Source organism: Oncorhynchus tshawytscha, linkage group LG20 (assembly GCF_018296145.1).
Source record: "Oncorhynchus tshawytscha isolate Ot180627B linkage group LG20, Otsh_v2.0, whole genome shotgun sequence".
Taxonomy (NCBI): domain Eukaryota; kingdom Metazoa; phylum Chordata; class Actinopteri; order Salmoniformes; family Salmonidae; genus Oncorhynchus; species Oncorhynchus tshawytscha.
In genome coordinates, this window is record NC_056448.1 from 33142569 (window position 1) to 33168866 (window position 26298).

Genomic DNA, 26298 nt, shown 5'->3' on the forward strand with positions numbered 1-26298 from the left:
CCATCCTCCCTCTATCCCCACCCCTCTCAGGCTGTTGTCTCTCCCTCTCTCCCCTCTCCTCCCTCGCTTCCGTGCGTTCTCATTACATGTCATTCTCCTGGCTCCATCACCAGCCAACCACAGCCAACCCTGAGATAGGGTTATATTATTCACAAAGCTACAAGTGAAAACACTGGAAACACAGTTATTAGCATGTACCGACTGTAGTGACCGACTGACTCCTTACAACCTCATCTCCTCAGCCAGAGCAGGGGAAAATGCTAATTTGACTCAAATCATCATCGTGCTGCTCGAGGCGCAATAAAGCAAGGCCTTTATATTCTGGCCAAAGACAACTATCAATTATGAATTGATATAAGTTGCCAAACAAAACACATTTGTTTGAATAGTGAAGTCTGAGCATCTGGTCCTATTCTGTGTAACTGACAGACAATAAAAATAGAAATACACTTTGCAGTAATGTTTGCAGATATTTTGATTGTGAGAAAAGACGTGTATGAAAATGTGTGGTCACACCAACTAATTAGATTTTGGGGCCAAACTTTTGTTAGCGGCTCCAGACTAATTACTGTTCCATGTATGCATGTGTTAATTGAAAATATAATTACAAAGTGTATTAATAAGGAAAGTGATCATGTTTAAGAATGAACGCTAAAGTTAAGCTAAAGAAATGTGAATGCTTACTTTATTTGAACCTAATTATTGAGGTATTTTCATGTTTCCTGGTTGGAGTGTATGACCGCAATTGGAGATGCGTTTGAGAATGGCATTTTTGAACTGTGTAGTGGTTTGTACACCTGTTAATTGTCCCAGGGCCAGGGGGAGAATAATTGGAAAATATTGAAATGTGTAACTATTAGGGGAACCCTGGACCCGATGATTAGGCCAATTTATGGGGGCTTTCTCCTCAAGAAATGCTGGTGGCTATGACAGAAGCCAAACGTGAGTTGGATTGGGGGTGTGGTTTAATGTGTGTGTTTCTTGCGTCTGTCCTTGCCACCATCAAGACACACCCATCTGTCAGAACCTTGTCCTCAGCTGTTTCCCCCCACTCAGCCACAACAAACAAACCTTGTGCAGGTTGAGTTCATTAACTACTTGCAGATGTAATGTGAGATGACGATGGAAGCTTTGAATAGGTCAGTAGGCTACAGAGTAATATGAGAAGAATGCAATTGCTGAATTTATATAGATATTCTAAACTAAGTGTTTTGATAACTTTCAAATGTAGTAACAGGTCCATATAGAATAAACAAATCTTTACAGTATACCATAGAAGCAGTGTTCTGATAATATAACAATGTGGACCTTTCATCTTTCATTGTCAGTCCCAGCTGATACAGGTACTGTGCCTATCGGCACTTTGTCTGGTGGTAATGGGGCTACCTTGGCAAACATGTCAGAGTGGTCATACCTTCCTGAGAGGTGTCCCTTATACAATAGGATTTCCTTTATCCTGGTGCAGAATACACTGTGTTTCTCCCTCCCCATGTTGACTGATACCATTCAATTCAATAATAAAAAAGGCAATACAATTAAAAGCTGTGTCTAGTAAAATGTTAATGCCGAGTCCCATGTCTCTCTCCATTCAGAGACATCCATATCAAGCCCATCTATCATTCTGGTCTTCATCACATTATCTTGCAGGTCTCCATGTGCTGGCTCCATACATGTTTCTGGGAACACATACACACATAGTCACTGTTCTATTACCAATGGCAGTTAGGATACGTAATATCTGAAACACAAAAAGGTACTATGTTGAAGTTTGAACAGATCAGACAAAACCTACCCAATTATGGTCACCCCATTAAACAACTGAGGCTGCCATCTGGCAAAAGCATCTCCAGTCCTTCTGTAGAAATAGGCAGAGTTGAGGGAGAGTTCATCAGTGACACATGGAATGAAAAGGTTGTTGCTATTACTGGACATTTGTGCTGTACTGTATTATAGGTACAAACCTCATTGTGGATGTGTTGAGTGAATGTGTTGAGTATCAGGTCTCTCATATCATGCATCGGTGAACACATACACACAGTCACTGTTATATTAGCAATGGCAGTTGGTATTTGACACAGAAACATATACTATGTTGAAGTTTGAACAAGTCAGATTAAATCTACCTAATTCTGTTCTCACCATCGACGACCATTGGTGAGCAGGCAGGAGGTGGGGCTGGCGGTGAGGTCTTTGCCAGAGCCCCATTGACAGGCATAGCAGCGTAGCTCAGCTCCTGGCCCCTCATCAAAGATACTGGTCGGTCACACATAAACACACACACACACACAGAGCACTGATTACATTATCAATGGTGGTTATGATTAGGCTGGTGGAACCAACCCAATCACTGATTCACCTTTCTATTTCACTTCAGATATCATAAAATGTGACGTGAAATAGAATGGTGAACAAATCGATTAGTCTGGTTCCAGGCTAGGTAATGCCCTGGACATTATATGCATCTAAGAAGAAGAAAATAAACAACAAAATAAACAGTCAGTTGTATCAAAGTAATGAAGTGGGTTACCTTCTGTATTTGAACCAATGACGAACCTGTGCTGCCGGCGATAGGTGAAGGTTGCTGGTCGGATACTTGCCGACATGTAGCTGACTGTTCCATTCATAGTTATACTCACAGCGAGGGCATGTCTACATGATGCTGAGAAGGGCCCCCTTGCTGGTATTCTCTATACTGCAGGTTCAGTTGAAAACTGGACATCTCTCAAACAATTGCAGCAGGCAATCTTCAGAGGTGGTGTTGATTGACCCTGTGACAGGGTGAAACAATTGACAGCCAAGTGGTAAATGACATTTTCTTCTAAAGAAAAGAGAAAGGATTTTGCTAATGCACTTCACAACCAACATGACTCTACTTGGCTGGGGAATAAGCCTACTAGTTAATCAAGCCAGGTATTTTTTTATACAACTTTTCACATTTCACACAACACATATTGCCTGTCATTGTTGATGAAGCCATCTGTGTCCTCAGGGTTGTAACTTGGGTCAACAACAGAGGAGGTATCACAAGGGTACCTGTGTCGCATGACACACCTTTATTCTGAGGTCTTGCCTGACAAGCTGTGAAAATAGCAAGTGAACTGTGAATTAAATAATTTTTGTAGGTCGCTAAACATGCTATGATACCCACCTTTGCTCCTACTGGTAGGTCCCGGCATCCATTCATAACCAGGTGATCAGTCTGGCACCCAACTGCACACTTTATCGAACAGAAAAACAGGGTCAACGATTGTCATCATCCCGTTTGGAATCAAATGTTATGCTGTAGACATGTAAACTGACTGGCTCCAGATTGGATTAGATTCAGGTCGGTGACACAGTTACACTATGCAACTGGACCCGTACAAGTCAGCTGGGCTAGACAATCTGGGCCCTCTCTTTCGAAAATGATCCGCCGCCATTGTTGCAACACCTATTACTAGTCTGTTCAATCTCTCTTTCGTATCGTCCAAGATTCCCAAAGATTGGAAAGCTACCGTGGTCATCCCCCTCTTCAAAGGGGGTGACACTCTATACCCAAACTGTTACAGACCTATATCCATCCTGCCCTGCCTTTCTAAAGTCTTTGAAAGCCAAGTTAACAACAGGTCACTGACCATTTCGAATCCCACCGTGCCTTCTCTGCTGTGCAATCCCACTTTCGACTCTGTCAATCACCCCATTCTTATCGGCAGACTCAACAGCCTTGGTTTCTCAAATGACTGCCTCGCCTGGTTCACCAACTACTTCTCAGATAGAGTTCAGTGTGTCAAATCGGAGGGCCTGTTGTCTGGACCTCTGGCAGTCTCTATGGGGGTGCCACAGGGTTCAATTCTCGGGCCGACTCTTTTCTCGGCATATATCAACAATGTCGCTCTTGCTGCTGGTGATTCCTTGATCCACCTCTACGCAGACGACACCATTCTGTATACATCTGGCCCTTCTTTGGACACTGTGTTAACAAACCTCCAAACGAGCTTCAATGCCATACAACACCATCTTCCGTGGCCTCCAACTACTCTTAAACGCTAGTAAAACTAAATGCATGCTTTTCAACCGATCACTGCCCACACCCGCCCGCCCGACTAGCATCACTACTCTGGACAGTTCTGACTTAGAATATGTAGACAACTGCAAATACCTAGGTGTCTGGCTAGACTGTAACTTCTCCTTCCAGACTTACATTAGGCATCTCCAATCCAAAATTAAATATAGAATTGGCTTCCTATTACACAACAAAGCCTCCTTCACTCACGCTGCCAAACATACCCTCGTAAAACGGACAATCCTTCCGATCCTCGACTTTGGCGATGTCATTTACAAAATAGCCTCCAACACTCTACTCAGCAAACTGGATGCAGTCTGTCACAGTGCCATCCGTTTTGTCACTAAAGCCCCATATACCACCCACCACTGCGGCCTGTATGCTCTCATTGGCTGGCCCTCGCTACATATTCGTCGCCAGACCCACTGGCTCCAGGTCATCTATAAGTCTTTGCTAGGTAAAGCTCCGCCTTATCTCAGCTCACTGGTCACGATAACAACACCCACCCATAGCACACGCTCCAGCAGGTTTATCTCACTGGACATCCACAAAGCCAACACCTCAGTTGGCCGCCTTTCCTTCCAGTTCTCTGCTGCCAATGACTTAAACAAATTGCAAAAATCGCTGAAGTTGGAGACTTATTTCTCCCTCACTAACTTTAAGCGTCAGCTGTCAGAACAGCTTACCGATGGCTGCAGCTGTACACAGCCCATCTGTAAATAGCCCATCCAACTACCTACCTCATCCCCATGTTTTTATTTACTTTTTTTGCCCTTTTGCACACCAGAATTTCTACTTGCACATCATCATCTGCATATTTATCACTCCAGTGTTAATTTGCTAAATTGTAATTACTTCGCTACTATGGCCTATTTATTGCCTTACCTCCTTACACCATTTGCACACACTGTATATAGATTTTTCAATTGTGTTATTGATTGTACTTTTATTTATCCCACGTGTAACTCTACATTGTTTTTTTTTTGTGGTGCTGCTTTGCTTTATCTTGGCCAGGTCGCAGTTGTAAATGAGAACTTGTTCTCAACTGGCCTACCTGGTTAAATAAAGGTGAAATAAAAATAAATAAATAACTATGACATGTTTTGCTATGGCCCTGGGTTGGTTTGAGTTTGTTTCTGCTAGTTAGTAGACTGTTGTAGTCAGACATGAGTTAGCTAGTACCACCATAGCTGCATCCAATATTTAAGAAAATAATTGGTACGAAACAACTTTGCCATATTATGATGTAGTCAAATTAACCTTGGGAGAAGGCAATGTTGCCATTAATGTTATAAGCAAAGTTTGTAAAAAAAATAGCTAGAAATGCTGTTAGCTAGCTAAAATGTGGGGTTTCCCTCAATCTTAGTTAGCTGGCTAAAGTTATAATGAATATTTTTATAACTAACCCAACATAGACCAAAGCACGAGCTAGCGAGATCTTGTTGGCACGTTCTAGCACGCATTTGCATATTTCCGTTAGGAAAGCGTACTCTATGAATTGCGCGTCTGTAATAACTCAATTCGTCCTAACCCATGCACTCCTTCTAAAACAATGCAATTGTTTGAAACTTTGGCAAAGGGTAAAGTCTACAAAAAGTAATGATCCTTTGAACGTGTTTGGAGCGATGAAACAACTGAACTCCATTAAATTAAGTGAAACAAAGTGGGCAGAGGGGTGATTTGCATGTGGAGCTTGGCAAAAGGGGGCACGATTTGTTGACATAATTGTAATCCAAACCCAACCTTCATTTACTTGTTGTGACAAACCGAGGTTCCAAACTTCGTTTTAGATGAGACCGACTTTATGAGCAAAATGATTCTACTTTGTAGTCAATTTTAACACTAGAAAAAATGTTTCTTACTTGTATCGATACCATATAGCTTGGTTCTGACCTTAGTTATTTTGTTATGTCTTTGTTTTAGGTTGGTCAGGGCGTGAGTTGGGTGGGTTGTCTATGTTCCTTTTTCTATGTGGTGTTTTTGTGTTTGGCCTGGTATGGTTCTCAATCAGAGGCAGGTGTTGTTAGTTGTCTCTGATTGAGGATCATACTTAGGCAGCCTTTTCCCACCTGTGTGGTGTGGGTGATTATTTTCTGTTCTGTGTTTTACTTCAGGACTGTTCGTTTGTCGTTTTATTGTTTTTTGTTCAGTATTCTTGTTAAAACAATATGGACACTTACCACGCTGTGCATTGGTCCTCCTCTTCTTCCACCCATGACGAGCGTTACAGTTTCAAAAGGGATGAGTTGGTTTTTAGGGGCAGTCGCTCTTTAAGGCATTGTTTAGCACCTTGATGGAAGTGTGTGCTATCGGTAAAATGTTTATTGCCTGAATATGTGCCAATCATGATCTTTATGATGTTAATTGCTCATTCATGTCTAATGGGATATTCCATGGTGAAATGCATTATGGGTCAAATGAATTATTAAGGTTAGGACAGTGCTTTTACTTATGTTGCTCTTTGTCCTGTTTATTAATTTGTAAATATTGTAAGTATCCTACTTTTGGTGCCTATTTATTTTCGACTTTTGCTAAGAACAGTAGATGTTTTTTTAAATGTTTATATCCTTCTCTGCCTCCTCACTGCTACATCCAATGTGACGGCCTACCTCACATTGTATTGATGCAGCCCTCAATAACAAATGGGTATTCTAACACTAAGGCTCATTCTCCTGAACCTCAGTGTATGGGGATGGAGTTCACACACATAGTTAGGGGAAATGAAAAGAACGGGCGGGGGGTTGGTGCAGTGAGAGACATTGAGAAGTTTGGAATGACTGCATGTGCTGACAGTCCAACTTTTTTAATTTTATTTAACCTTTATTCAACTAGGCAAGTCAGTTAAGAACAAATTCTTGCTTACAATGATGACCTACCCCGGCCAAACCCTAACCCAGACGACTCTGGGCCAATTGTGCACCGCCCTATGGGACTCCCAATCATGCTGGAAAAGCGTGATCTTCATGGATGGATCCCGGTTTCAACTGTACTGGGCAGATGGCAGACAGTGTGTATGGCATTGTGTGGGCGAGCAGTTAACCGATGTCAACGTTGTGAACAGAGTGCCCCATGGTTGGGGTGGGGTTACGGTATGGGCAGGCATAAGCTACGAACAATGAACACAATTGCATTTTATTGATGGCAATTTGAATGCACAGAGATAGCATGAGGAGATCCTGAGGCCCATTGTCATGCCATTCATTTGCTGCCATCACCTCATATTTTAGCATGATAATGCACAGCCCCCATGGATCTGTACACAATTCCTGGATCTGTACACAAGGTTCTGTACACAAGCTGAAAATGTCCCAGTTCTTCCATAGCCTGCATATTCACCAGTCATGTCACCTATTGAGCATGTTTGGGATGCTCTCGATCGACGATAACCAGCAACTTCACACAGCCATTGAAGAGGAGTGGGACAACATTTCACATGCCACAATCAACAGCCTGATCAACTCTACGCAAAGGAGATACTTTGTGCTGTATGAGGGAAATAGTGGTCACACCAGATCGTGACTGGTTTTCTGATCCACGCCCCTAACTTTTTTTTAAAGGTATTTGTGACCAACAGATGCATATCTGTATTCCCAGTCATGTGAAGTCCATAGATTAGGGACTCATTTATTTATTTCAATTTACTTATTTTCTTATGAGCTGTAACTCAGTAACATTTTTGAAATTGTTGCATGTTGAGTTTATATGTTTGTTCAGTTAGATGTTCAATGTTTCTTTAAAAATATATATATTTAAAAGGAATAGTTTCACCATATTAAATGAGAGATATATTCACATAACAGGGTTGACCTTAAAATGAGGGACAGACATAAATTAACCACTAATCACATTAAATAAATACTAATTTTCAGAAAAGACCTTTCCGGTCCAGAAAAGACTCAAAGCAATAAAATAACTAGGTCTTTACAATGATGGTGAAACTTTGAGAAATGTTGGGATTCAATTTGTTACAATCTTTCTAGAAATGACACAAGGTTGATCGAAGGGACATGTCAAAATGCTGAAATTTGGTATTTCAGAAAGCTTTTTTTCATATTCAAAATCTGATTTATTGAATTATCTACATGGTCTGTATTAAAAGGCACTTCATAACAGGCTTCAAAATGCAATATTGTTGTACAATTTCTACTTAAATATCAAAGAGACGCTAAAAGACACTAATTTTATGGAAATACCCAGAGAATGGGGTTCCATTTGGGACACAAGCACTCACTTCTGTGATAGGATGTTGTCAATAGAGCTGCAATCTGGGATTCATGTTTCAACCAAATGGCAGCCCCTCCATTTGTTTTGGTATTCATCTAAGGGAAGGGTCTCAGGGGGAAATGAGACCCCTCTCAAATTCATAGACAGTGCTCTAGATCCAAGGGCAGTGCTAAGCTCATGAGTCATGATGCATGTTATATTATTGAAGAATTTAAAAGACCATTTCAAAAAAAAATGTTTACCTTTATTTAACCAGGCAAGTCAGTTAAGAACACATTCTTATTTTCAATGACGGCCTGGGAACAGTGGGTTAACTGCCTGTTCAGGGGCAGAACAACAGATTTGTACCTTGTCAGCTCGGGGGTTTGAACTCGCAACCTTCCGGTTACTAGTCCAACGCATTATCTCACACACAGGCTTAAAATATCTTAAAGCTACAGTCTGGGATATGGGAACCTGTTTAATGGTCATTTAAATTAATTAGAGAGAAAGAGAAATTAACTGACTCCACTGAGAATCACTGTGATATAGAAGCCTGTTCGAGTGAATCATAATAAAGATGGAGGGAGGAAGGAAGGGGACAGAGGGAGAGAGGGTTTGTGTCCCCATAACTCCTTCTATCCCCATAATATCTATTTTCCCCTGAAGTTTGCACTTGTTCACTTCCCTTGAAAGGAAATGACTGGCATGGGGAACTTTCTCTAGCCCATGCCTACACCAATCCAAGTTGAAGAAATTGAGACAAAAAGTATCAGTATTTTGAACCTGGGGTGTAACTGCACCTGAGGGAAAGAGAAAGAGAGAAAAGAGATGATGAGAGGGGAAAGAGGGTGAGAGAATAGAGATGAAGAGGGAGAGAGGTTAGGAAATGAGAGAGAAGAAAAGAAGAGATGGTTTGTGCTTGCATACAGCATCATCTTGTGGTATTTGAAACAACTACAGATACAGCATATGTAGTATAGCTCACTTTATGTATAGTATTTATATTGCTACTGTCACGTTCACCAACCTACAGTAAATGCATGGAACATAAGTAGACAATTAATTTGTGTCTGTTTTTAAGTGAATTCCCATTACTTTCTATAAGGCTACTATTAATCATTTGAGCTGCACTACATGTATATTTGTAACTGTATTGTCTGGACCTGTAGCTTTGTATTAAACATATTTGTTGGAATAAAAGTGCCATCAACTTATAATACTATTATGAATATTTACTTGTAACTCATTTAAGAAGGTCTAATTATTGCAAAATGTAATTAGGCCACCATATTTCATAATATGTAAAGACATTTGTGTAATATTATTTCTAACATCATAGGCTACTTTAAAATAAGTAGGCCTGATTTCTAATATGCCTGGCTGTCCATATCAATAATATTTTAATCATATAAAATGGTTTGTAGGTTAATACAAGGAGGTTAACATCAGGAGGGGCTGTTACACAAAGCTAACGTAATACAGGAGGAGGTTAACATCAGGAGGAGTTGTTACACAAAGCTAACGTAATACAGGAGGAGGTTAACATCAGGAGGAGCTGTTACACAAAGCTAACGTAATACAGGAGGATGTTAACATCAGGAGGAGCTGTTATACAGGAGGAGGTTAACATCAGGAGGAGCTGTTACACAAAGCTAACATAGTCCTTACTGAAAGTCAGTGGTGGTCAACTTTGAGAGATAGTCTATGTTATTTTACTGTTCCTTTAAAGAAGATGGCCAATGTGTCGCACGGACAACTGGTAACGTACGCCAAAATATAATTGTATTCAACATTCTGGCATGTAGAGGTCGCGAGAGAAAACTTTCCTGATTCAAACGTTAATTTCGGCCTGACAGAATTCAATGCAATTTAATACCGCGTTTCCTGTCAAGCCGAGGTGGAGACGAAGGGGTGCTCGAGATCGTGTACTGTTTGCGCGTGTCTGTTCTGTGTGTGGATGTTAAAATCTGAAGAATTACCAGGGAAATTAAATTCACGTGTAGGCCCTACGTGTAATTCAACCATAACCAGGTAAATTGAACTAAGTAGATGTGCCGTGTGTGTTAATATTTAGAGGTTGTCGAGGTGCACAATACAAATGTTTTCTTAGCAGAAAAATGCCTGTTCTACAGCAGGCCCGCCAGTATCTTATTTCTCAATACACCGAATAGGTTCAGTGGGATATCCCCTATTCCGCCTGTTTTATACCTTTTCTATTTAATATCGTAATTAGTGAGAAAAATGTTGTCGAATTACCGGTGTCCTTTGAGAATATGACAACGTTAAGAGAGGGTTTGATGGAGCAGTGGCCAGGTAGCGGAGGAACATGGTTGCTCTGCGGTGTCTCCTAGTGATACACACCGGGCAATAGTGCAGCCCGAGCCGCTAGAGGGATACGGGCCTGCCGGGGGTGGCGTTGCGACAACCAAGGCATTGAGATTCGGAGACAATGTCCTCAACATACGATTTTGTTGGAAAGCAAACGTAACTATTTATCAGCTATAGCCAATATGCAGAGGATGTTACTGTTACCACAGGTAAAGTTAAATGTTTGTATGAATGGCAACAAATTATTTTTGGATGCATTGTTAAAAGTCGTTCTCGGCTTTTATGTATGATGACGGCAAATCACATTTGGACATGGATTGTCGTCTATTTTAACTGGCTATACAGTAAGTTACATTGACTCATCTGTCCACGTTGTATTCGTGACCAACGATATCTGAGTTTTTGTGGTATATTATTTGATTAAACAGTAACCTAGGCTTGGTCTTCTCTGGGCTTGCAGCCCTCCCTTCTTTCTCATCTGGCTACTGCAGCCTGGGGTTTCGGCGACGTTGTTTATCACTCTACTTGGTTGATACAGAATGGCGGGTTTGAGTATCGCGCTACACATGACTGCCCCTTACACTTGCTAGTTTGATGCAGTGCATGACGTAGTCTATTTGTAGAATACCCTAATTTGGTTGAGTGTTAATAAAACGTTTATATTCCAGCAGATTTGGTATTTTTACCAATTTAGGCCAATTCCCTTACTGCATTGCTGTAGCTATACCCTGGTCTCAATTGGGATTCCCTGTATAAATATAGGTTAAATTAAAGTATTGTAATTATCATGATACTCTAAAGGACAATTTCAGCAGTAATGTGATGTACTTTTCAAAGGTTTTCTATTCCTTTCTAGGTGCATAATCAGAAATACAAGACTAATATGGGGCATTGTGCCCATAGGGGGCACAGGGGCTGTTTCAGGTGATTGAAAAATACAAAATTCTCCAATTTATGGACAGGGGATAAGCTCCCCTCCAGACCACCTCCCTCACATACTTTGTGCCCCTTCATCCTTTGTGCCTACAGTGAAAATCTGAACAATAATAATACAAATATTGTGATATGAATACAAAAGCTGTATTTTGACTGTCTCTTGTTTCCTTTTTTGTTTCAGATGTAAAGATGTGAGTGTGGTCTGAGGCAGCTGTGATTCCATGCTTCAGCCCCCCCACCCACCCCAGCACCACACTAGAATGTACTTGAACTTGCCTCCAGTCGCGGCTTTGCACACAGAATGGAGGTCATCGTGCGGTGGTCTGCCCAGAGGCTTTAGCGGTCTGTCCCTGTGCTTCAATGACTCTGACAGCGACTTGTCCACCACTGGAACACCCATCTCAGAGAAGGTCCAGATGATCATAGAGAGCCTAAGGAGCACCCAGTCCTCACTCAACATGGGCGATGAGACAGAGGGGAACCAAGTGCTATCAGGGCAACCGGTACAGGAGGCTGGAGCCCGGGGCTCCCAGGGCCAAGGCTTCAAGGTCCGGAGGGGGCCTCCTGTGGTTATGGGACCCAAGCCCAAATTCAGAGGCCCTCTTCCTCTCACTCACACTGATAACTTGATGGCACTGCCAGAAGTTTCCTATAATGTTGAATCGGAGAGTTCTGACGGCGATGACTCTGTAGATAGAGGCATCGAGGAGGCCATTCAGGAATACCTGAAGGAAAAGGATGACCACAAACGCAAGGCTGAGCCAGAACCAGCCACTAATATTTTACAGCCACCGAAGATTCCCCGGAGGGAGGCTGCTCCAACCTTTCCAGAACCTACTAAACAACATTCCGACAGCAATAAGATTTTAACTGCCAGCAACCAGGTTCCGAGAAGTGTCAAAACAGAGACACACAACACAGCACTACCCATGAAAAAATGTTTGAAAAGTAAAATACCCACCTGCAAAGAGAATCCCTTTAAGAAACTGGATACAATAAGCAACACAGCGGTGGTAAAAAAACGATCTTTGGAACAGAAGAGAGGCCCCTCTAATTCCAACCCTCTCTCTGACAAACAGAAGAGTCCTGTACTGAAAGCAGTGAAGTTGGAGGAACACTTGTCTGACAGTGACAGCAGCAGCAGTAGTGATGACGGCATTGAGGAGGCTATTCAACGTTACCAGCAGGAGAAGAAGAAAGAGAGACATGAAGGAGGCCCTAAGTCCTCCAAACCCCTTCTCGTCCTCAAAGAGGAGTCAGACTCCAGCAGCAGTGATGACGGAATAGAGGAGGCCATCCGCCACTACCAGCTGGAGAAGCAGAAAGAGAAGGGTGTACCGACGCTCTCTCTATTTCTACCCAAACAAAAGCAATTGGGTAAAGCAGCGGCTCCCCTGCACTGTTCAGAGAGCACAAGCACTCAGGCAGCAGCCATGAAAAAACACAAACTGTCTAAAAAGAAGAAACCTGAGACTAGGGATTTAAAATCATCTCTATCCTCTCAAACTCCTGGTTCCTCACTCTCTCTTATCAAGAAGAGATTAGCAGTTAGCAGCCCCAAAGGGAATGGCCTCCTCTTGTCAACTAAAGTAGAGCCGCTGCGAGAGAGGGAGCAAGAGCAGCACACCACCCCATGCCCAGCCACTCTGAAGGTGAACACCACCACCACAGCTGAGCTGATGTGTGCTGAGGCCATTCTGGACATTTCTAAAGCTGTCATTAAAATGCCAGGGGCCTTTAACCCTAATGTAGCATCAGCAGGCCATATCAATATTAACAGAAGCTCCACGGAGTCCACCGCCACCACTTCTCTTATCTCCACAAACTGCCATGATGATGAGAGCTCCATTGATAGTGAGGATGGGATCGAACAGGAAATCCGGAAGTTTCTTGAGAAGAAAGCCCAAATGCACAAACTGCCATCTGGGCCCGGCTCAGATGTTGGTACTACAAGTCCAGGTGGAACCAACACAATAACAGAACCAGAGAAAAACACCAAACTGAGTCCGGCCCAGAAGAAAACACTGAGGCTATCTGTGAAGCAGAAAATAAATCTCAAAGATGAAGGTGGCAGCAGGAGGAGTTCCAAGGAAGGAGAGAGTCATCTCAAAATGAAAGAAGAGGCACTCCGAAAGCATTTGACCAAGCATGACCAAAGGTCAAGGTCATCTGTTTCCACCCTGAAAAAATCCCCACTGAAATCAGTGAGGACCTCAGAAAGGAGGGGGGAACCTAAGAGTGGAGACAAGAGTAGCTCACTGGACAGTGACGAAGACCTGGACACTGCAATAAAAGACTTGCTCAAGACTAAGAAGAAGTTGAAAAAGAAGACTAGAGATATGAAGTTGAAGTCAAGGAAGGGCCTTGAGGATGAGAAGCCGTTGTCTCGAAAAACAGAGTTAAAGAAGCTGGGTATGGACCATGTGCCCAAGACTACCAGCCTTTTGAAAACTAGCCTTAAAATCACTACTACTACTGCCCAGAGTAGTAACAACAACAGAAAAAAAGGCACATTTAGTACGAATGTGTCACAGTATCCACAGAGCAATGAGAAGAGCGAGCCCCTCAACCAGACAGATGAGATGGACCGATCTCAAGGGAACAGGGATGTAGAAGGCCTGTCAAGGGAGACTATCCCAGTTGTTCAGATCAAGGAAGAGAGCAGTTCAGTGGACAGCGACGACAGCATCGAACAGGAGATCAGAAAGTTCCTGGCAGAAAAGGCCAAGGTTTCTACTACCACAGTGAAAACAGATGATAGAGAGGATATTGTGAATGGCAAGGGCAAAACAGCAGTCCCTCTCACGGATAAATGCATAAAATTGGAAAATCTGCTGGCTGAAATTCCAAGGATAGATGTTGCTCAATTCCCTGAGCTGCCTCGTCAGAGCAGTTGTGAGCAGAGAGGAGTTCCGGAAAGAGGAATCTTTCCAAACACACCCCCTATCCAGCCAGTGCCAGGAAACCACACCCCAGAAACAGCCAGGGGGTCGTGCCTCCTTTCAACCCTCACCCCCAGCTCCTATCCTCCAGCGCTGGAGCCTGCCAATGGCGCTGTGTCTGGGGCTGCCAGATCAGAGAAGAGGAGGAGCTCTAGTTCAGATCCAGGAAGCGGTGATACCCACCAGAGTGCCAACTCTGAGATGGCAAGGGAGCACAGCTACAGGTCATTTCCCAGCACCAGCTACCCCTTGCCCAGGACTGACTCGGAGCAGTGGTGTAAGAGCCAAGTGATCCCCACCACTGAGACAAAAGAGAAGATCCATAACAGGAACCCATTCCAGTACAGCTCACCTAGTTTCGGTGAGAAGAGAGCCACCACTCCAGCGTATCAGTGTGTAGTACCAGCCAGTATCTATTCGCATAGGAGGAATATTGAGCCTGCACCGGATACACCTGTCTCCACCCGTCCTGCTGCTGCACGGACTGGGAGCAGCATCAGATCACCACTGGTTCCATTCCACCGCCCCTCATCCTCAGAGACCATATCTACGTCGGCTGCCGTCTTCAGCTCCCCGTTCCCCAGCCTGACCAGGAGACCTACGGAGACAGGACCATCAGGGAGGTACTTCCTTCAGGGTCATGAGTCAGGCAGCCGCTGGGGTCAATCCCCAACCCTGACCCCGGGGCTGTCGGAGAGCAGCGTGGTACACGTGGCCAAGGACAAGACGATGTTTGTTGAACTGTTCACGAATGAGACCAACCACGTTCAGGTCAGAAGCAGGGAGGTGAAAGTGAGTGAGGGAAAGGAGGAAAGGAGGAGAGACTTGCCAGCAGGAGAGAGTGAGAGAGAAAGGGAGTGCAGGAAGACAGAGCAGATAGGAAGACGAGGAGAGGAGTGTGTAGATGAGACCGACGTCAGCGAGTCAGATGAGAGGACGAGCCCAGAGCAGCAGGGCTTTCACACTTTGTAAGTGCAGGCTTTTTTTCTTGTTTGTTAGGTCACATAGCGGCATCACATAACCTTTTTAAAAAATATATTAGTTAGCGTATTGAGTGTGCCCTCCTTCCTGGTGGATGTCATGTCAATTCAAGTACATTTGTTAGTTCGTAGGTTCCAATGGTTTGTTTGTTTGTTGTTAATACACACACACAAAGCCTCTTTTTATATGTTTGTACATTTTATACATCTATTTAAATACTCTAACGCAATGTCATTGAGAATTTAAGACTAAAATGTTCCTTTTTTAATTTGTGCTCTTAGATTATTATTATTTTACATTTTTATCATTGAAACCCTTAAGCAATATCAGCCACCGCCCTGAAACAACAAGTAGAGTGCATGAATGTTAGTACCACCCAATGCACAGCTGTGTGTTGGTTGTTTCTTACAGGAAATAAGATGGTTATTTTTGTCTCACCAATGTTTCACTGACTGTTTTTGTAAAGATACAACATGAAAATCCTATCGAAGCCCTCTTAAAGTTATCAGGCCAAAGATATAGGCCTAACCACCCAAATATACTATGAGTAATTGGTACAATAAAATATTGTGTCAAAATGATCAATTGAAGACATCATTTTACAGGGAGCAGTGAGTTAGTGTTTTGTAGCTCCATGGATGAGTGACTGAAGGGACTTATTTTTATCATGCAAATACGTCAGACTGTATTCAACTAATATTTGTGTGTGTGTTTGTTCCCCTTGCCCTCCTTGTAATTTGTCCATCGGCCAAAATCTTCCCTTTGCATTCTAATATAGTCTTCCTCTTTTTTTTTTAGTGGCATTAACACATTTAAACAAAAAAAGTATCATTCTATTCTCATGACAAGCAAGTTTAAACCTTGTCATAAAGTAGGCATATATTTCTTTGTTCTCTTTTAAGGGTTCTGTCAGCAGTGGTTAAAATAACCAAAGCAACTAACCCCAGTCACAAATGCTGTTTTTACATGTGGTTTTTGTATATTTGTTCTGTCGCTGACAATATACAAATACCTTTTAAATTCATGAAGAGATTTTCCTCTACAATCATAGGCACATTTCCCATATCAATGGTTGATTTCCCTCTGACAAACTGTCAACAGCACACAAATCATCAAGGCTCTTTGTATTTCTTGACTTGCCATTTGGTTGTTTTTTGTTTGATGTTCTAGTAGTTTTCTTGAATTTTGTTACGTGAAAATATTATTTATTTTTGTTTATGGAAAGGAGGAAAAAATAATTGTACTGAACATGCTGTGCATCGCCAGTTTTCATAAATAATTAGCAAAAATTTAACTTTTCTCCCTTTTCCCTGTCAAAGGAAGAACTTTGACTGTATCTTTTAAAGTGCAACTGTGTAATAAAGAGTGAATTTCATCAATAGTGGTGCATCTCTTATCTAATTCAATTAAAATGTATCCTCAACAATATTCTAAACACCTTGATATTCCTCCACAAAGATGGGCCATACATGCATTACAGCTCTTCAAGGTGTTCTTATCAGCTGCTACTCTTCAGAAGGACACTTTTCCACTGGAGAAATGTGCATTTCTGTTAAACCAACTGTCTAACTCTTGCTATATTATCCCTGTATATGACTCATTTAGCTAATGTTAAAATCCTTAGTGTCCTCTGACCTCATATTACCAAATCAGAATTACTCAGCAGTGAGGGGTTCATTAGTACCTTGGGCCACAATACATTATATTAGACAGACAGACTGACTTGGATACATGAATGAGTAACTCAAAGGCTTCTCTCTCCTTGATCTCTCAACATTTCCCTCTGGTAACAGCATGTAAAAGTCTGGTCTGCGGCCAGCCGGCTACACCGTTTACATTTCTCTACTGTTGAGAGTGATATGATCGTACTGGCTTCATGGTTATCATGATGTTCATAATGTCTAATGCATAAGCAGAGTGAGGATAGGAGTATGTGTTCGACATCAATTTTGCTCAGTCGCTGATTGCCAACCCCAAATTATAGGGCGTGTTCCTCTGTCCAGGCTTAGCTGACGCATGCCAGATCTTACCATGCCTGGATAGGCATTTTACAGCACGTGAACCACATGTTATAGCTATCTGGTGTATGACGGCACAGTCGATGCGTGCCACGTCAACCATTGGTTGATGCATGCAACATCTGAGCAGGGGAATGCGACCATAATGAGTAGTCATTTATAATGCAAGGTGATGTGTAGATTAGTCTGTCTACATAAACATGCACTGATGTTTCCTCCCCTACTCTGCCTTGCCCCAGGTCTCTGTCCAGTTCCATTGACCCTGGTATCACCCTCAGCCCTTACATAGCATTGAACACAGAGGAAAGGAGCAAGAGGTTCAGATGGATGTGTAAAGCTGTTGCTGTAAATCAGCCAAAGGTACAGTGACGTACGGGGACAGTTAAGCACGTTGCACACTGTCCATACAATGCCAATCAAACACCAACCAGAAACAGATGGATAGGTGTGACTAGTGCTTAATTTGAGCCGGCACCTCCCTGTTTTGGACTGTTTTGTTCTGGCAGCTGTTTGGCCGGATCCAGTACCTCTCATGGCATGAAAAATAATTGTCACTTTTTACAATGTAAAAATTCAAATGAAAGAGATCAAAGCTAATTTGAGTTACCTCTTCATTTATTGTCCTGCCCCAACCAACCCCAAAAAACGTAATGTGAAAAAGTCGATTTTCATCCTGGGCCTGATATTCCAAGAGTTGATTTGGGTTGGGCCAGCCCTTACTTACGGTGTGCGTAACATTGTAACCTATGTTTGAGACCAATGCATGGCCATGGCTGTGTGAGTAGCACGCCTGTATCTCTCACAGAACTAAAATATTCCCAATGTGTAAGTGCCTCTACTCTCCTGCTCTATGCCACTACACAAATGTGATGATAAGCATGCAATGCTTTATTATTAAGGTAATTCTTTTTTCTTATGTGTTCCAGTACCTCAGAGCTCTCTAGGGCACCCCTCTCTCCCGCTCACATTTTGTTCCAGTACCTCAGAGCTCCCTAGGGCACCCCTCTCTCCCGCTCACATTTTGTTCCAGTACCTCTGAGCTCTCTAGGGCACCCCTCTCTCCCACTCACATTTTGTTCCAGTACCTCAGAGCTCCCTAGGGCACCCCTCTCTCCCGCTCACATTTTGTTCCAGTACCTCAGAGCTCTATAGGGCACCCCTCTCTCCCACTCACATTTTGTTCCAGTACCTCAGAGCTCCCTAGGGCACCCCTCTCTCCCGCTCACATTTTGTTCCAGTACCTCAGAGCTCCCTAGGGCACCCCTCTCTCCCCCTCACATTTTGTTCCAGTACCTCAGAGCTCCCTAGGGCACCCCTCTCTCCCGCTCACATTTTGTTCCGGTACCTCCCGATTTACAAATTAAGTACTGGGTGTGCCCCTATGTTTTTGTTGGAGTTTATTAGGCATTGTAATGGGCAGTGTGCAAGGGGCTTTACAGTGTGTTCCAATCTGTCTGGAATAGGTTTGTGATGAACTGGTGTTTGTTGGCTTGGTTTGTTAACAATCGATTCTTTCTGGGCTCTTTTTCAGAAGACCAAATTTGAGAAACCTGTGAAGAGAATGCTCCAATTTCTACCTCTATCCAGGTACATTTTGTAGGCAAATCTTGTCAAATTTAACCTACTTGATAACACAATAGTACAACACATAGATAAATAAAGGATTAGGCACAGACATGATTAAATTAGAAGATGAGGAGGGTTCATTGAGTGTAATGAATTATGTTTCTTTGCAGGAAAAATAAATCAACTGGGAAGTAAAGCAACAGAAGCACAGATGTTTTTTTGTACAGAAAGATCTTTCAAGATTTCTTATCAAACATTTAAATGCGTATATGCCATTTAGCAAATGCTTATATCCAAAGCGACTTACTCATGCGGATGAAAACTGTTATTGTTGGTGAAGAGGGTTTGTCTGTTGTATGTGAATTGTTTGATTCTGAATTATGTTGGTTATGTTGAAATTGCACTTGTTATTGTTCAACAATGTTTTAATTATTTGTTTGTTTAATGCTTTTTTATTAGGCTATGGGTTCTCAATATTCAAATTGACAGTTGTTGAAGAACGTTTTCAATTTCAATACATTTTATAGATTGACTTCTACATCACATTCATATTAATGTTAAAATATAATTTATTGAAGAAAAAAAAACAGTTCTGAATAATCAACATATCCCAAAAAATGTAGATGTTACAGTATTTGGCTAGAATTTGACAATAAAATGTGTAGGCTACAAGAGAGTACAGTATGGTTCAGTAACTGTGGTATTACAATTCAATAAAGTTTTGGAATGAGCATTCAACTACATGCGTGCTCATGGGAGTTGTGGTCCAAAGGAAATTATTGACACGTGATCTAGTGCGTACGAGACATCCAATGGACTTCAACTACCAGTCGCATATTTCTTTGACCTTCAGTGGGAGGGGACAGCACGAGCAAGCATGGCAGCTGGAGTTCTTACCAAAGGTACATTTTTATTTACGTTATACAATCAATTCATATATTTTGGTTATGATTATGACATGAAATATATTTAGCATCTATTTTGCTACCTTGCAAGACTGTACAAAGACTACTGTATCCTCGTTTTTAATTGACAATTCAATTACACAACCATTGCTGACGTTAGCTAGCAGTAGCATCAAGTTGGAAGGCCAACGTTACAATGTAATGTTTTCTATGTTGTAGTTAGCTGCTGTCTTTATCGTCTGACTGCTAGCTAACTGACTGCTGGTGGGTTTCTTGTAGGTTTGTGCGGGTTCCGCCAGCCCCGGATTGTTGCAGCCGGATACTCCTGTAGTGGACCTCTCTATGCGACTGCTACCGCAGTCAAAACACTCCCTTTGCAAACTGACAGCACGGGTAGGCCGAGTTGTCAGTGACACGTACAGTTAGCTGTCTTGCAGTAGTTCATGCTATGGATGTTTAACACGAATTCATAAAGCTTCTCTACAATCACAAAGAACTAACCACTTCTCGATATTATCTTTTTTTTTTTTTAATAGCTGTCACTGACGAGATCCAGAACTTGCCTCTTGAAACGCCAGATTTCTTTCGCTTGTCAGAACTCTTCTCCTTAAAAGATCTATTCGATGCCAGAGTGCACCTTGGACACAAGAAAGGCTGCAGACACAGGTTGGATGGCTGATTTTCATAGTTCATTTGACAGTTATGTTCTCATTGTGGTTCATATTGACCTCATCTACCATATTCACTTTACTCTTGCATCAGAGTAAAGTAAAACCAGCTGGATTATCTTCAAAGTGCAACATTAAAACATATATACATATGTTTTTTTATTAACCTTTTATTTAACTAGGCAAGTCAGTTAAGAACTTAAGAACAAATTCTTATTTTACAATGACGGCCTACCAGGGAACAGTGGGTTAACAGCCTTGTTCTGGGGCAGAAGGACCTATTTATAACTTGTCAGCTCAGGGATTCGATCCAGCAACCTTTCGGTTCCTGGCCCAACGCTCTAACTGCTAGGCTACATGCCATCCCAAAACATGCCTTGCAGATTTCATATACAGAGACAGACTGTAGGTATGAACAGGAGCACATTGTCACACAAACATTGATCTTGATTCTCTCTCCCTTCATCCCTCTCTACTAGACTGATGGAGCCCTATCTGTTCGGCAGTCGTCTGGGCCAGGACATCATCGACCTGGACCAGACAATGGCGCACCTCCAGAGCGCCCTGAACTTCACCGCCCACATCGCCTACCGCGGCGGCATCATCCTCTTCGTCTCCCGCCGCCGACAGTTCAGCCACGTGGTGGAGAGCACGGCAGGGGACTGTGGAGAATATGCCCACACACGCTACTGGCAGGGTGGTCTGCTCACCAATGCCCCAATCCAGTACGGCCCGGGGGTCAGGCTGCCTGACCTCATCGTCTTTCTCTCAACTCTCAACAACGTCTTCCAGCAGCATGTGGGGGTCCGTGATGCAGCCAAGATGAATATACCCACGGTGGGTGTGGTGGACTCTAACTGCAACCCCAGCCTGGTGACATACCCGGTGCCTGGGAATGATGACACACCAGCCGCAATGGAGCTGTACTGCCGCCTCTTCAAGATGACCATCAACAGGGCCAAGGACAAGAGGAGGCAGATGGAGCTGCTCCAGGGTCTATCACCAGCGGGCCTCATACATGGTTCCTCGTGAGAGGCACTGGTGGAATTAATGAAGGGCCCCTTTTTGAGTTATTTGAACATGCATTATTCAATTTTACTCCCTTGAAGTTAACCCTGATCTGAAATGATAGGATAGGATAGGTCAAATCTCTGCCTTTTGGTTAAGATCAAGTGTAGTATTTGAAAGCAAGTGTTCTACTTCATTGTTTACAACAACATAACCAATAAATCATTATTGATCGGGTGTATCGAAATGTTTGTGTTCCTAGCTCCAACATTGCGGTAGTATCTAATAGTTCACAGCAAAACACACATCTCAAAGTAAAATAATGGAATTAAGAAAAAAAAAAAAATATTATGTTCATGTCAGATTAGGGATTTATGCCAAGGAAGGGTGGGTAAAGCATGCATTTAGGTGTGGCAGGTAGCCTAGTGGTTAGTGTTTGGCCAGTAACCGAAAGGTTGCTAGATCAAATCCCCAAACTGACAAGGTAAACATCTGTAGTTCTGAACAAGACAGTTAACCCACTGTTCCTAGGCCTGTCATTGTAAATTAAAATTTGTTCTTAACTGACTTGCCTAGTTAAAGGTAAAAAAAATAAATATGTATATAGTCAAATGTGGCCAAGGACTACTGCTAAAATGCTATATGAAGCACTGTTTTTCAGCAACAAGATTTGGTGCATTTGTACAGAGTTGTTGCTCTTTGTCTAGATTTATCTGGAGAAACTTAGGTTTACAAAGTATGTAATTGCAGTGTTTGCTCCATCAAACTGATCATGTTTCCAGATTATTTCTAACATTCAGCTTGACATTGTCTGGTCAAATAAAATAAAAAAGCTTTTTCTGTATCAAATGACATGAATGCACTCATACTATTTATTAAGTAAACTTTCTTTTCACTAAATATGTGGTCTCCTCGTGTGCTTTTTCGACATTACAACTATTTCCTTGAATTGTAATACTGGGCTAAAATCTTAGTGTTCCCAGTCATATAAAATCAATGTCCGAATTCATCTAACATCTTTATCATTGTAGCAATAAAATACAAAATGGCACTGGCATGTATAGTGGCTGTTTTAATGGGTTCCTGACCAATTATACTATTTTCTGCTGATCTTAACTTTTTATTTTGTACATTGTTTCTGCCATTGTTTCATATGACCGAAAAGAGCTTCTGGACATAAACGGTGATCACACCTCGATTTGGATGACTCAGCCGCTCAATACATACTGCTCACCATGGACCAGGTCCTAATCCCCGACACCCGGAAGAGGAAAAGACGGAGATGTAGAGGCTGACGTGGGGGCAGGCTGATGAAACTACCTCTACCCCCTGTTCTATTGGCAAATGTACAATCACTGGAGAACAAATGAGACAGGCTCCGTTTGAGAATGTCCTATTGTAATATCCTATGCTTCGTGGAGTCGTGGCTGAACAAGGACATGGTTAATATGAATCTAGCTGTTTTTTCTATGCATCGGCAGGACAGAACGTCAGTGTCTCGTAAACTCAAGGGCGGAGGTGTGTGTCTGTTAACAACAGCTGGTGCACAATCTTGAGGTTCTGCTCGCCTGAGTTAGAATATCTCATGATAAGCTGTAGACCATACTATTTACCAAGAAAGTTTTCATCAATATTTTTCGTAGCTGTATACTGATCACCACAAACCGATGCTGGCACTAAGACCGCACTCAACGATCTGTATAGGGCCATAAGCCAACAAGAAAATGCGCTCCTAGTTGGCAGTGATTTTAATACAGGAAAACTTAAATCCGTTTTACCTAATTTCTACCAGCTGTACAACTAGCGGTAAAAAACAAGATAATCTTTACTCCACACACGCATACAAAGCTCTCCCTCGCTGTCCATTTGGCAAATCTGACCATAACTCTATATACTCCTGACTCCATCTCAAGTAAGGATCCGCCTCTTTTTTTCAATTTTCACCTAAAATGACCCAAATCTAACTGCCTGTAGCAAGGATATGCATATTCTTGGTACCATTTGAAAGGAAACACTGACATTTGTGGAAATGTGAAAGGATTTTTAATTTTACCAGGCAAGTCAGTTAAGAACAAATTCTTATTTTCAATGACGGCCTAGGAACAGTGGGTTAACTGCCTGTTCAGGGGCAGAACGACAGATTTTGTACCTTGTCAGCTCGGGATTTGAACTTGCAACCCTTTCGGTTACTAGTCCAATGCTCTAACCACTAGGCTACCCTGCCGCCCCAATGTAGAAGAATATAACACATTAGATCTGGTAAAAGATAATACAAAGAAAAAACTAACCCATTTTATTAGTTTTTTGGTACCATCGTATTTGAAATACAAGAGAAAGGCCATAATGTATTATTCCAGCCAAGGTGCAATTTAGCAGTGTATGTGCAAAGTTTTAGACTGATCCAATGAACAATTGCATTTCTGTTCAAAATCTTGTATCAAGACTGCCCAAATATGCCTAATTTGTTTATTAATAACTTTTCATGTTCAAAACTGTGCACTCTCCTCAAACAATAGCATGGTATTCTTTCACTGTAATAGCTACTGTAAATTGGACAGTGCAGTTAGATTAACAATAATTTAAGCTTTCTGTCAATACCAGATATGTCTCTGTCCTGGGAAATGTTCTTGTTACTTAGAACCGCATGCTAATCGCATTAACCTACATTAGCTTAACCGTCCCACAGGGGACCCACCGATCCTGAAGAATGTTTACAAGCAATAACTCAAACAGGAAGTACCAGTGACACACTCAATTCGGAAGTGGTGCGATGAAGTGGATGCTAAACTGTTTTGCTTGCACAGACTGGAATATGTTCTGGGATTTATCCGATGACATTGAGGAGTTTACCACATCAGTCACCGGTTTTACTAATAAGCACATCGACCAAGTCGTCCCCACAGTGACCATACGTATATGCTCCCCCTCACATACATAGCTCCAAGATGGCGTAGCAGTAAGTCGTCCTGTCTCGTGTCCCTTGTATATACCGTATATTTTTCGTTTTTTTACATATTTTTCTTCGCATATCTCTTCAAAAACATTTTGCTAAACCTAAGCTTCCAAATACTCTCCTGCAACCCGCCTCACCCAATGTAGCTATTTTTCCTAAAGTATTTATATTTACTTCGAACCGGAACCCCTCAACTGAAGCTAGCCAGCTAACCACCAGCTATGCTAGCGGTCATCAGCCAAGCTAACCTTTAGCTCGGAAAGCTCTCACCAGCTCGAACAACGCGACTCTAACCAGAGCATAACGGACCTATTTATTTTTCATCTCCGGATTCATCCCCGGATTCCCACCGCAACCGGAACATTTTTCAGCTGGATCTTCACAACTAGCTATCTAGCTAAACCGCAACCCCAGATGATTACTCCTGGCTAGCACTTCCACCCACTTAGCGTGAAGCTAGCGTGAAGCTAGCCCGGCCAGCGCACCTGTGCTACCACCGTAGCATACTCCTGGGCTACAATACCCGGGTCCACGACCGGTCTATCGATGTCACCGAATGAAGAGGAATAAACAGACTCACCCCATCGCGACGTCCCCCAAAGGCCAACTCTCTAGCCCTCGCTATCTCCCTGCTTGCTAAACTCGGCCTGCTAACTGCTAGCTTGTTTAGCCCCGGCCTACGAACTGTTAGCTTGTTAGCACAGGCCTGCTAACCGTCTGAATCGCCGCGTCCCAAACACGCACCGGACCCATACTCACTTTCTATCTCTTTTTGATTTTTAATCTGTTTATACCTTTCCGGAAACCTGCCTCACCCAATGTGACACGGAATCGCTATTATTTTTTATTTTTAGAACACACTCAAGAACCTCCAGAAGCTAACCAGCTAACTAGCTACAAGCTATTTAGTCATTGTTCGTTTTTTTTTTCAACCTGGATAACACTCGCCAGTCCAGCTTCCCTGCCCCATCCACCGCTGCCCCCTGGACACTGATCTCTTGGCTACATAGCTGATGCACTCTGGACTGTCCATTAATCACGGTACTCCATTCTGCCTGTTTATGTTTTATCTGTCGGCCCCCGTTGCCTAGTCAACGCCATTTTACCTGCTGTTGTTATGCTAGCTGATTAGCTGTTGTCTCACCTACTGTTTTAGCTAGCTTTCCCAATTCAACACCTGTGATTACTGTATGCCTCGCTGTATGTCTCTCTCAAATGTCAATATGCCTTGTATACTGTTGCTCAGGTTAGTTATCATTGTTTTAGTTCACAATGGAGCCCCTAGTTCTACTCTTCATACCCCTGATACCTCCTTTGTCCCACCTCCCACACATGCGGTGACCTCACCCATTACAACCAGCATGTCCAGAGATACAACCTCTCTCATCATCACCCAGTAGCTGGGCTTACCTCCGCTGTACCCGCACCCCACCATACCCCTGTCTGCGCATTATGCCCTGAATATATTCTACCATGCCCAGAAACCTGCTCCTCTTATTCTCTGTCCCCAACGCTCTAGGCGACCAGTTTTGATAGCCTTTAGCCGCACCCACATATTACTCCTTCTCTGTTCCGCGGGTGATGTGGAGGTAAACCCAGGCCCTGCATGTCCCCAGGCTCCCTCATTTGTTGACTTCTGTGATCGTAAAAGCCTTGGTTTCATGCATGTCAACATCAGAAGCCTCCTCCCTAAGTTTGTTTTACTCACTGCTCTAGCACACTCTGCTAACCCTGATGTCCTTGCT

General features: G+C 42.6%; 2 protein-coding genes and 1 long non-coding RNA gene across 8 annotated transcripts; 2 read left to right on the forward strand and 1 right to left on the reverse strand.

The window, feature by feature from the left end:
- Nucleotides 1-2644: 2644 nt before the first annotated feature.
- LOC112219802 lies at nucleotides 2645-5985 on the reverse strand. The gene is made up of 3 exons (XR_002948791.1): nucleotides 5905-5985; nucleotides 3149-3217; nucleotides 2645-2768 (listed from the first exon to the last, which is right to left on the reverse strand). It is a non-coding gene; the product is annotated as an uncharacterized LOC112219802 (long non-coding RNA).
- Nucleotides 5986-9876: 3891 nt separating this feature from the next.
- Nucleotides 9877-19750, forward strand: ppp1r26 (protein phosphatase 1, regulatory subunit 26). Of its 6 annotated transcripts, XM_024381903.2 has the most exons (6): nucleotides 10052-10279; nucleotides 11433-11500; nucleotides 11694-15422; nucleotides 17693-17813; nucleotides 18985-19040; nucleotides 19190-19750. In XM_024381903.2, exons 3-6 carry the CDS (start codon nucleotides 11734-11736, stop codon nucleotides 19212-19214), a joined length of 3891 nt encoding a protein of 1296 aa, XP_024237671.1. In that variant the 5' UTR covers nucleotides 10052-10279; nucleotides 11433-11500; nucleotides 11694-11733; the 3' UTR covers nucleotides 19215-19750. The 6 variants fall into 6 exon arrangements, with proteins under 6 accessions (XP_042158435.1, XP_024237673.1, XP_024237671.1 ...); XM_042302501.1 differs by lacking the exons at nucleotides 10052-10279; nucleotides 11433-11500 and adding an exon at nucleotides 9877-10007; XM_024381905.2 differs by lacking the exon at nucleotides 11433-11500 and having other exon boundaries at nucleotides 10051-10279; nucleotides 18988-19040.
- Nucleotides 19751-19811: 61 nt separating this feature from the next.
- On the forward strand, nucleotides 19812-21976 carry mrps2 (mitochondrial ribosomal protein S2). The gene is made up of 4 exons (XM_024381907.2): nucleotides 19812-19921; nucleotides 20204-20317; nucleotides 20461-20590; nucleotides 21072-21976. Exons 1-4 carry the CDS (start codon nucleotides 19897-19899, stop codon nucleotides 21622-21624), a joined length of 822 nt encoding a protein of 273 aa, XP_024237675.1. The 5' UTR covers nucleotides 19812-19896; the 3' UTR covers nucleotides 21625-21976.
- The last annotated feature ends 4322 nt before the right edge of the window (nucleotides 21977-26298 follow it).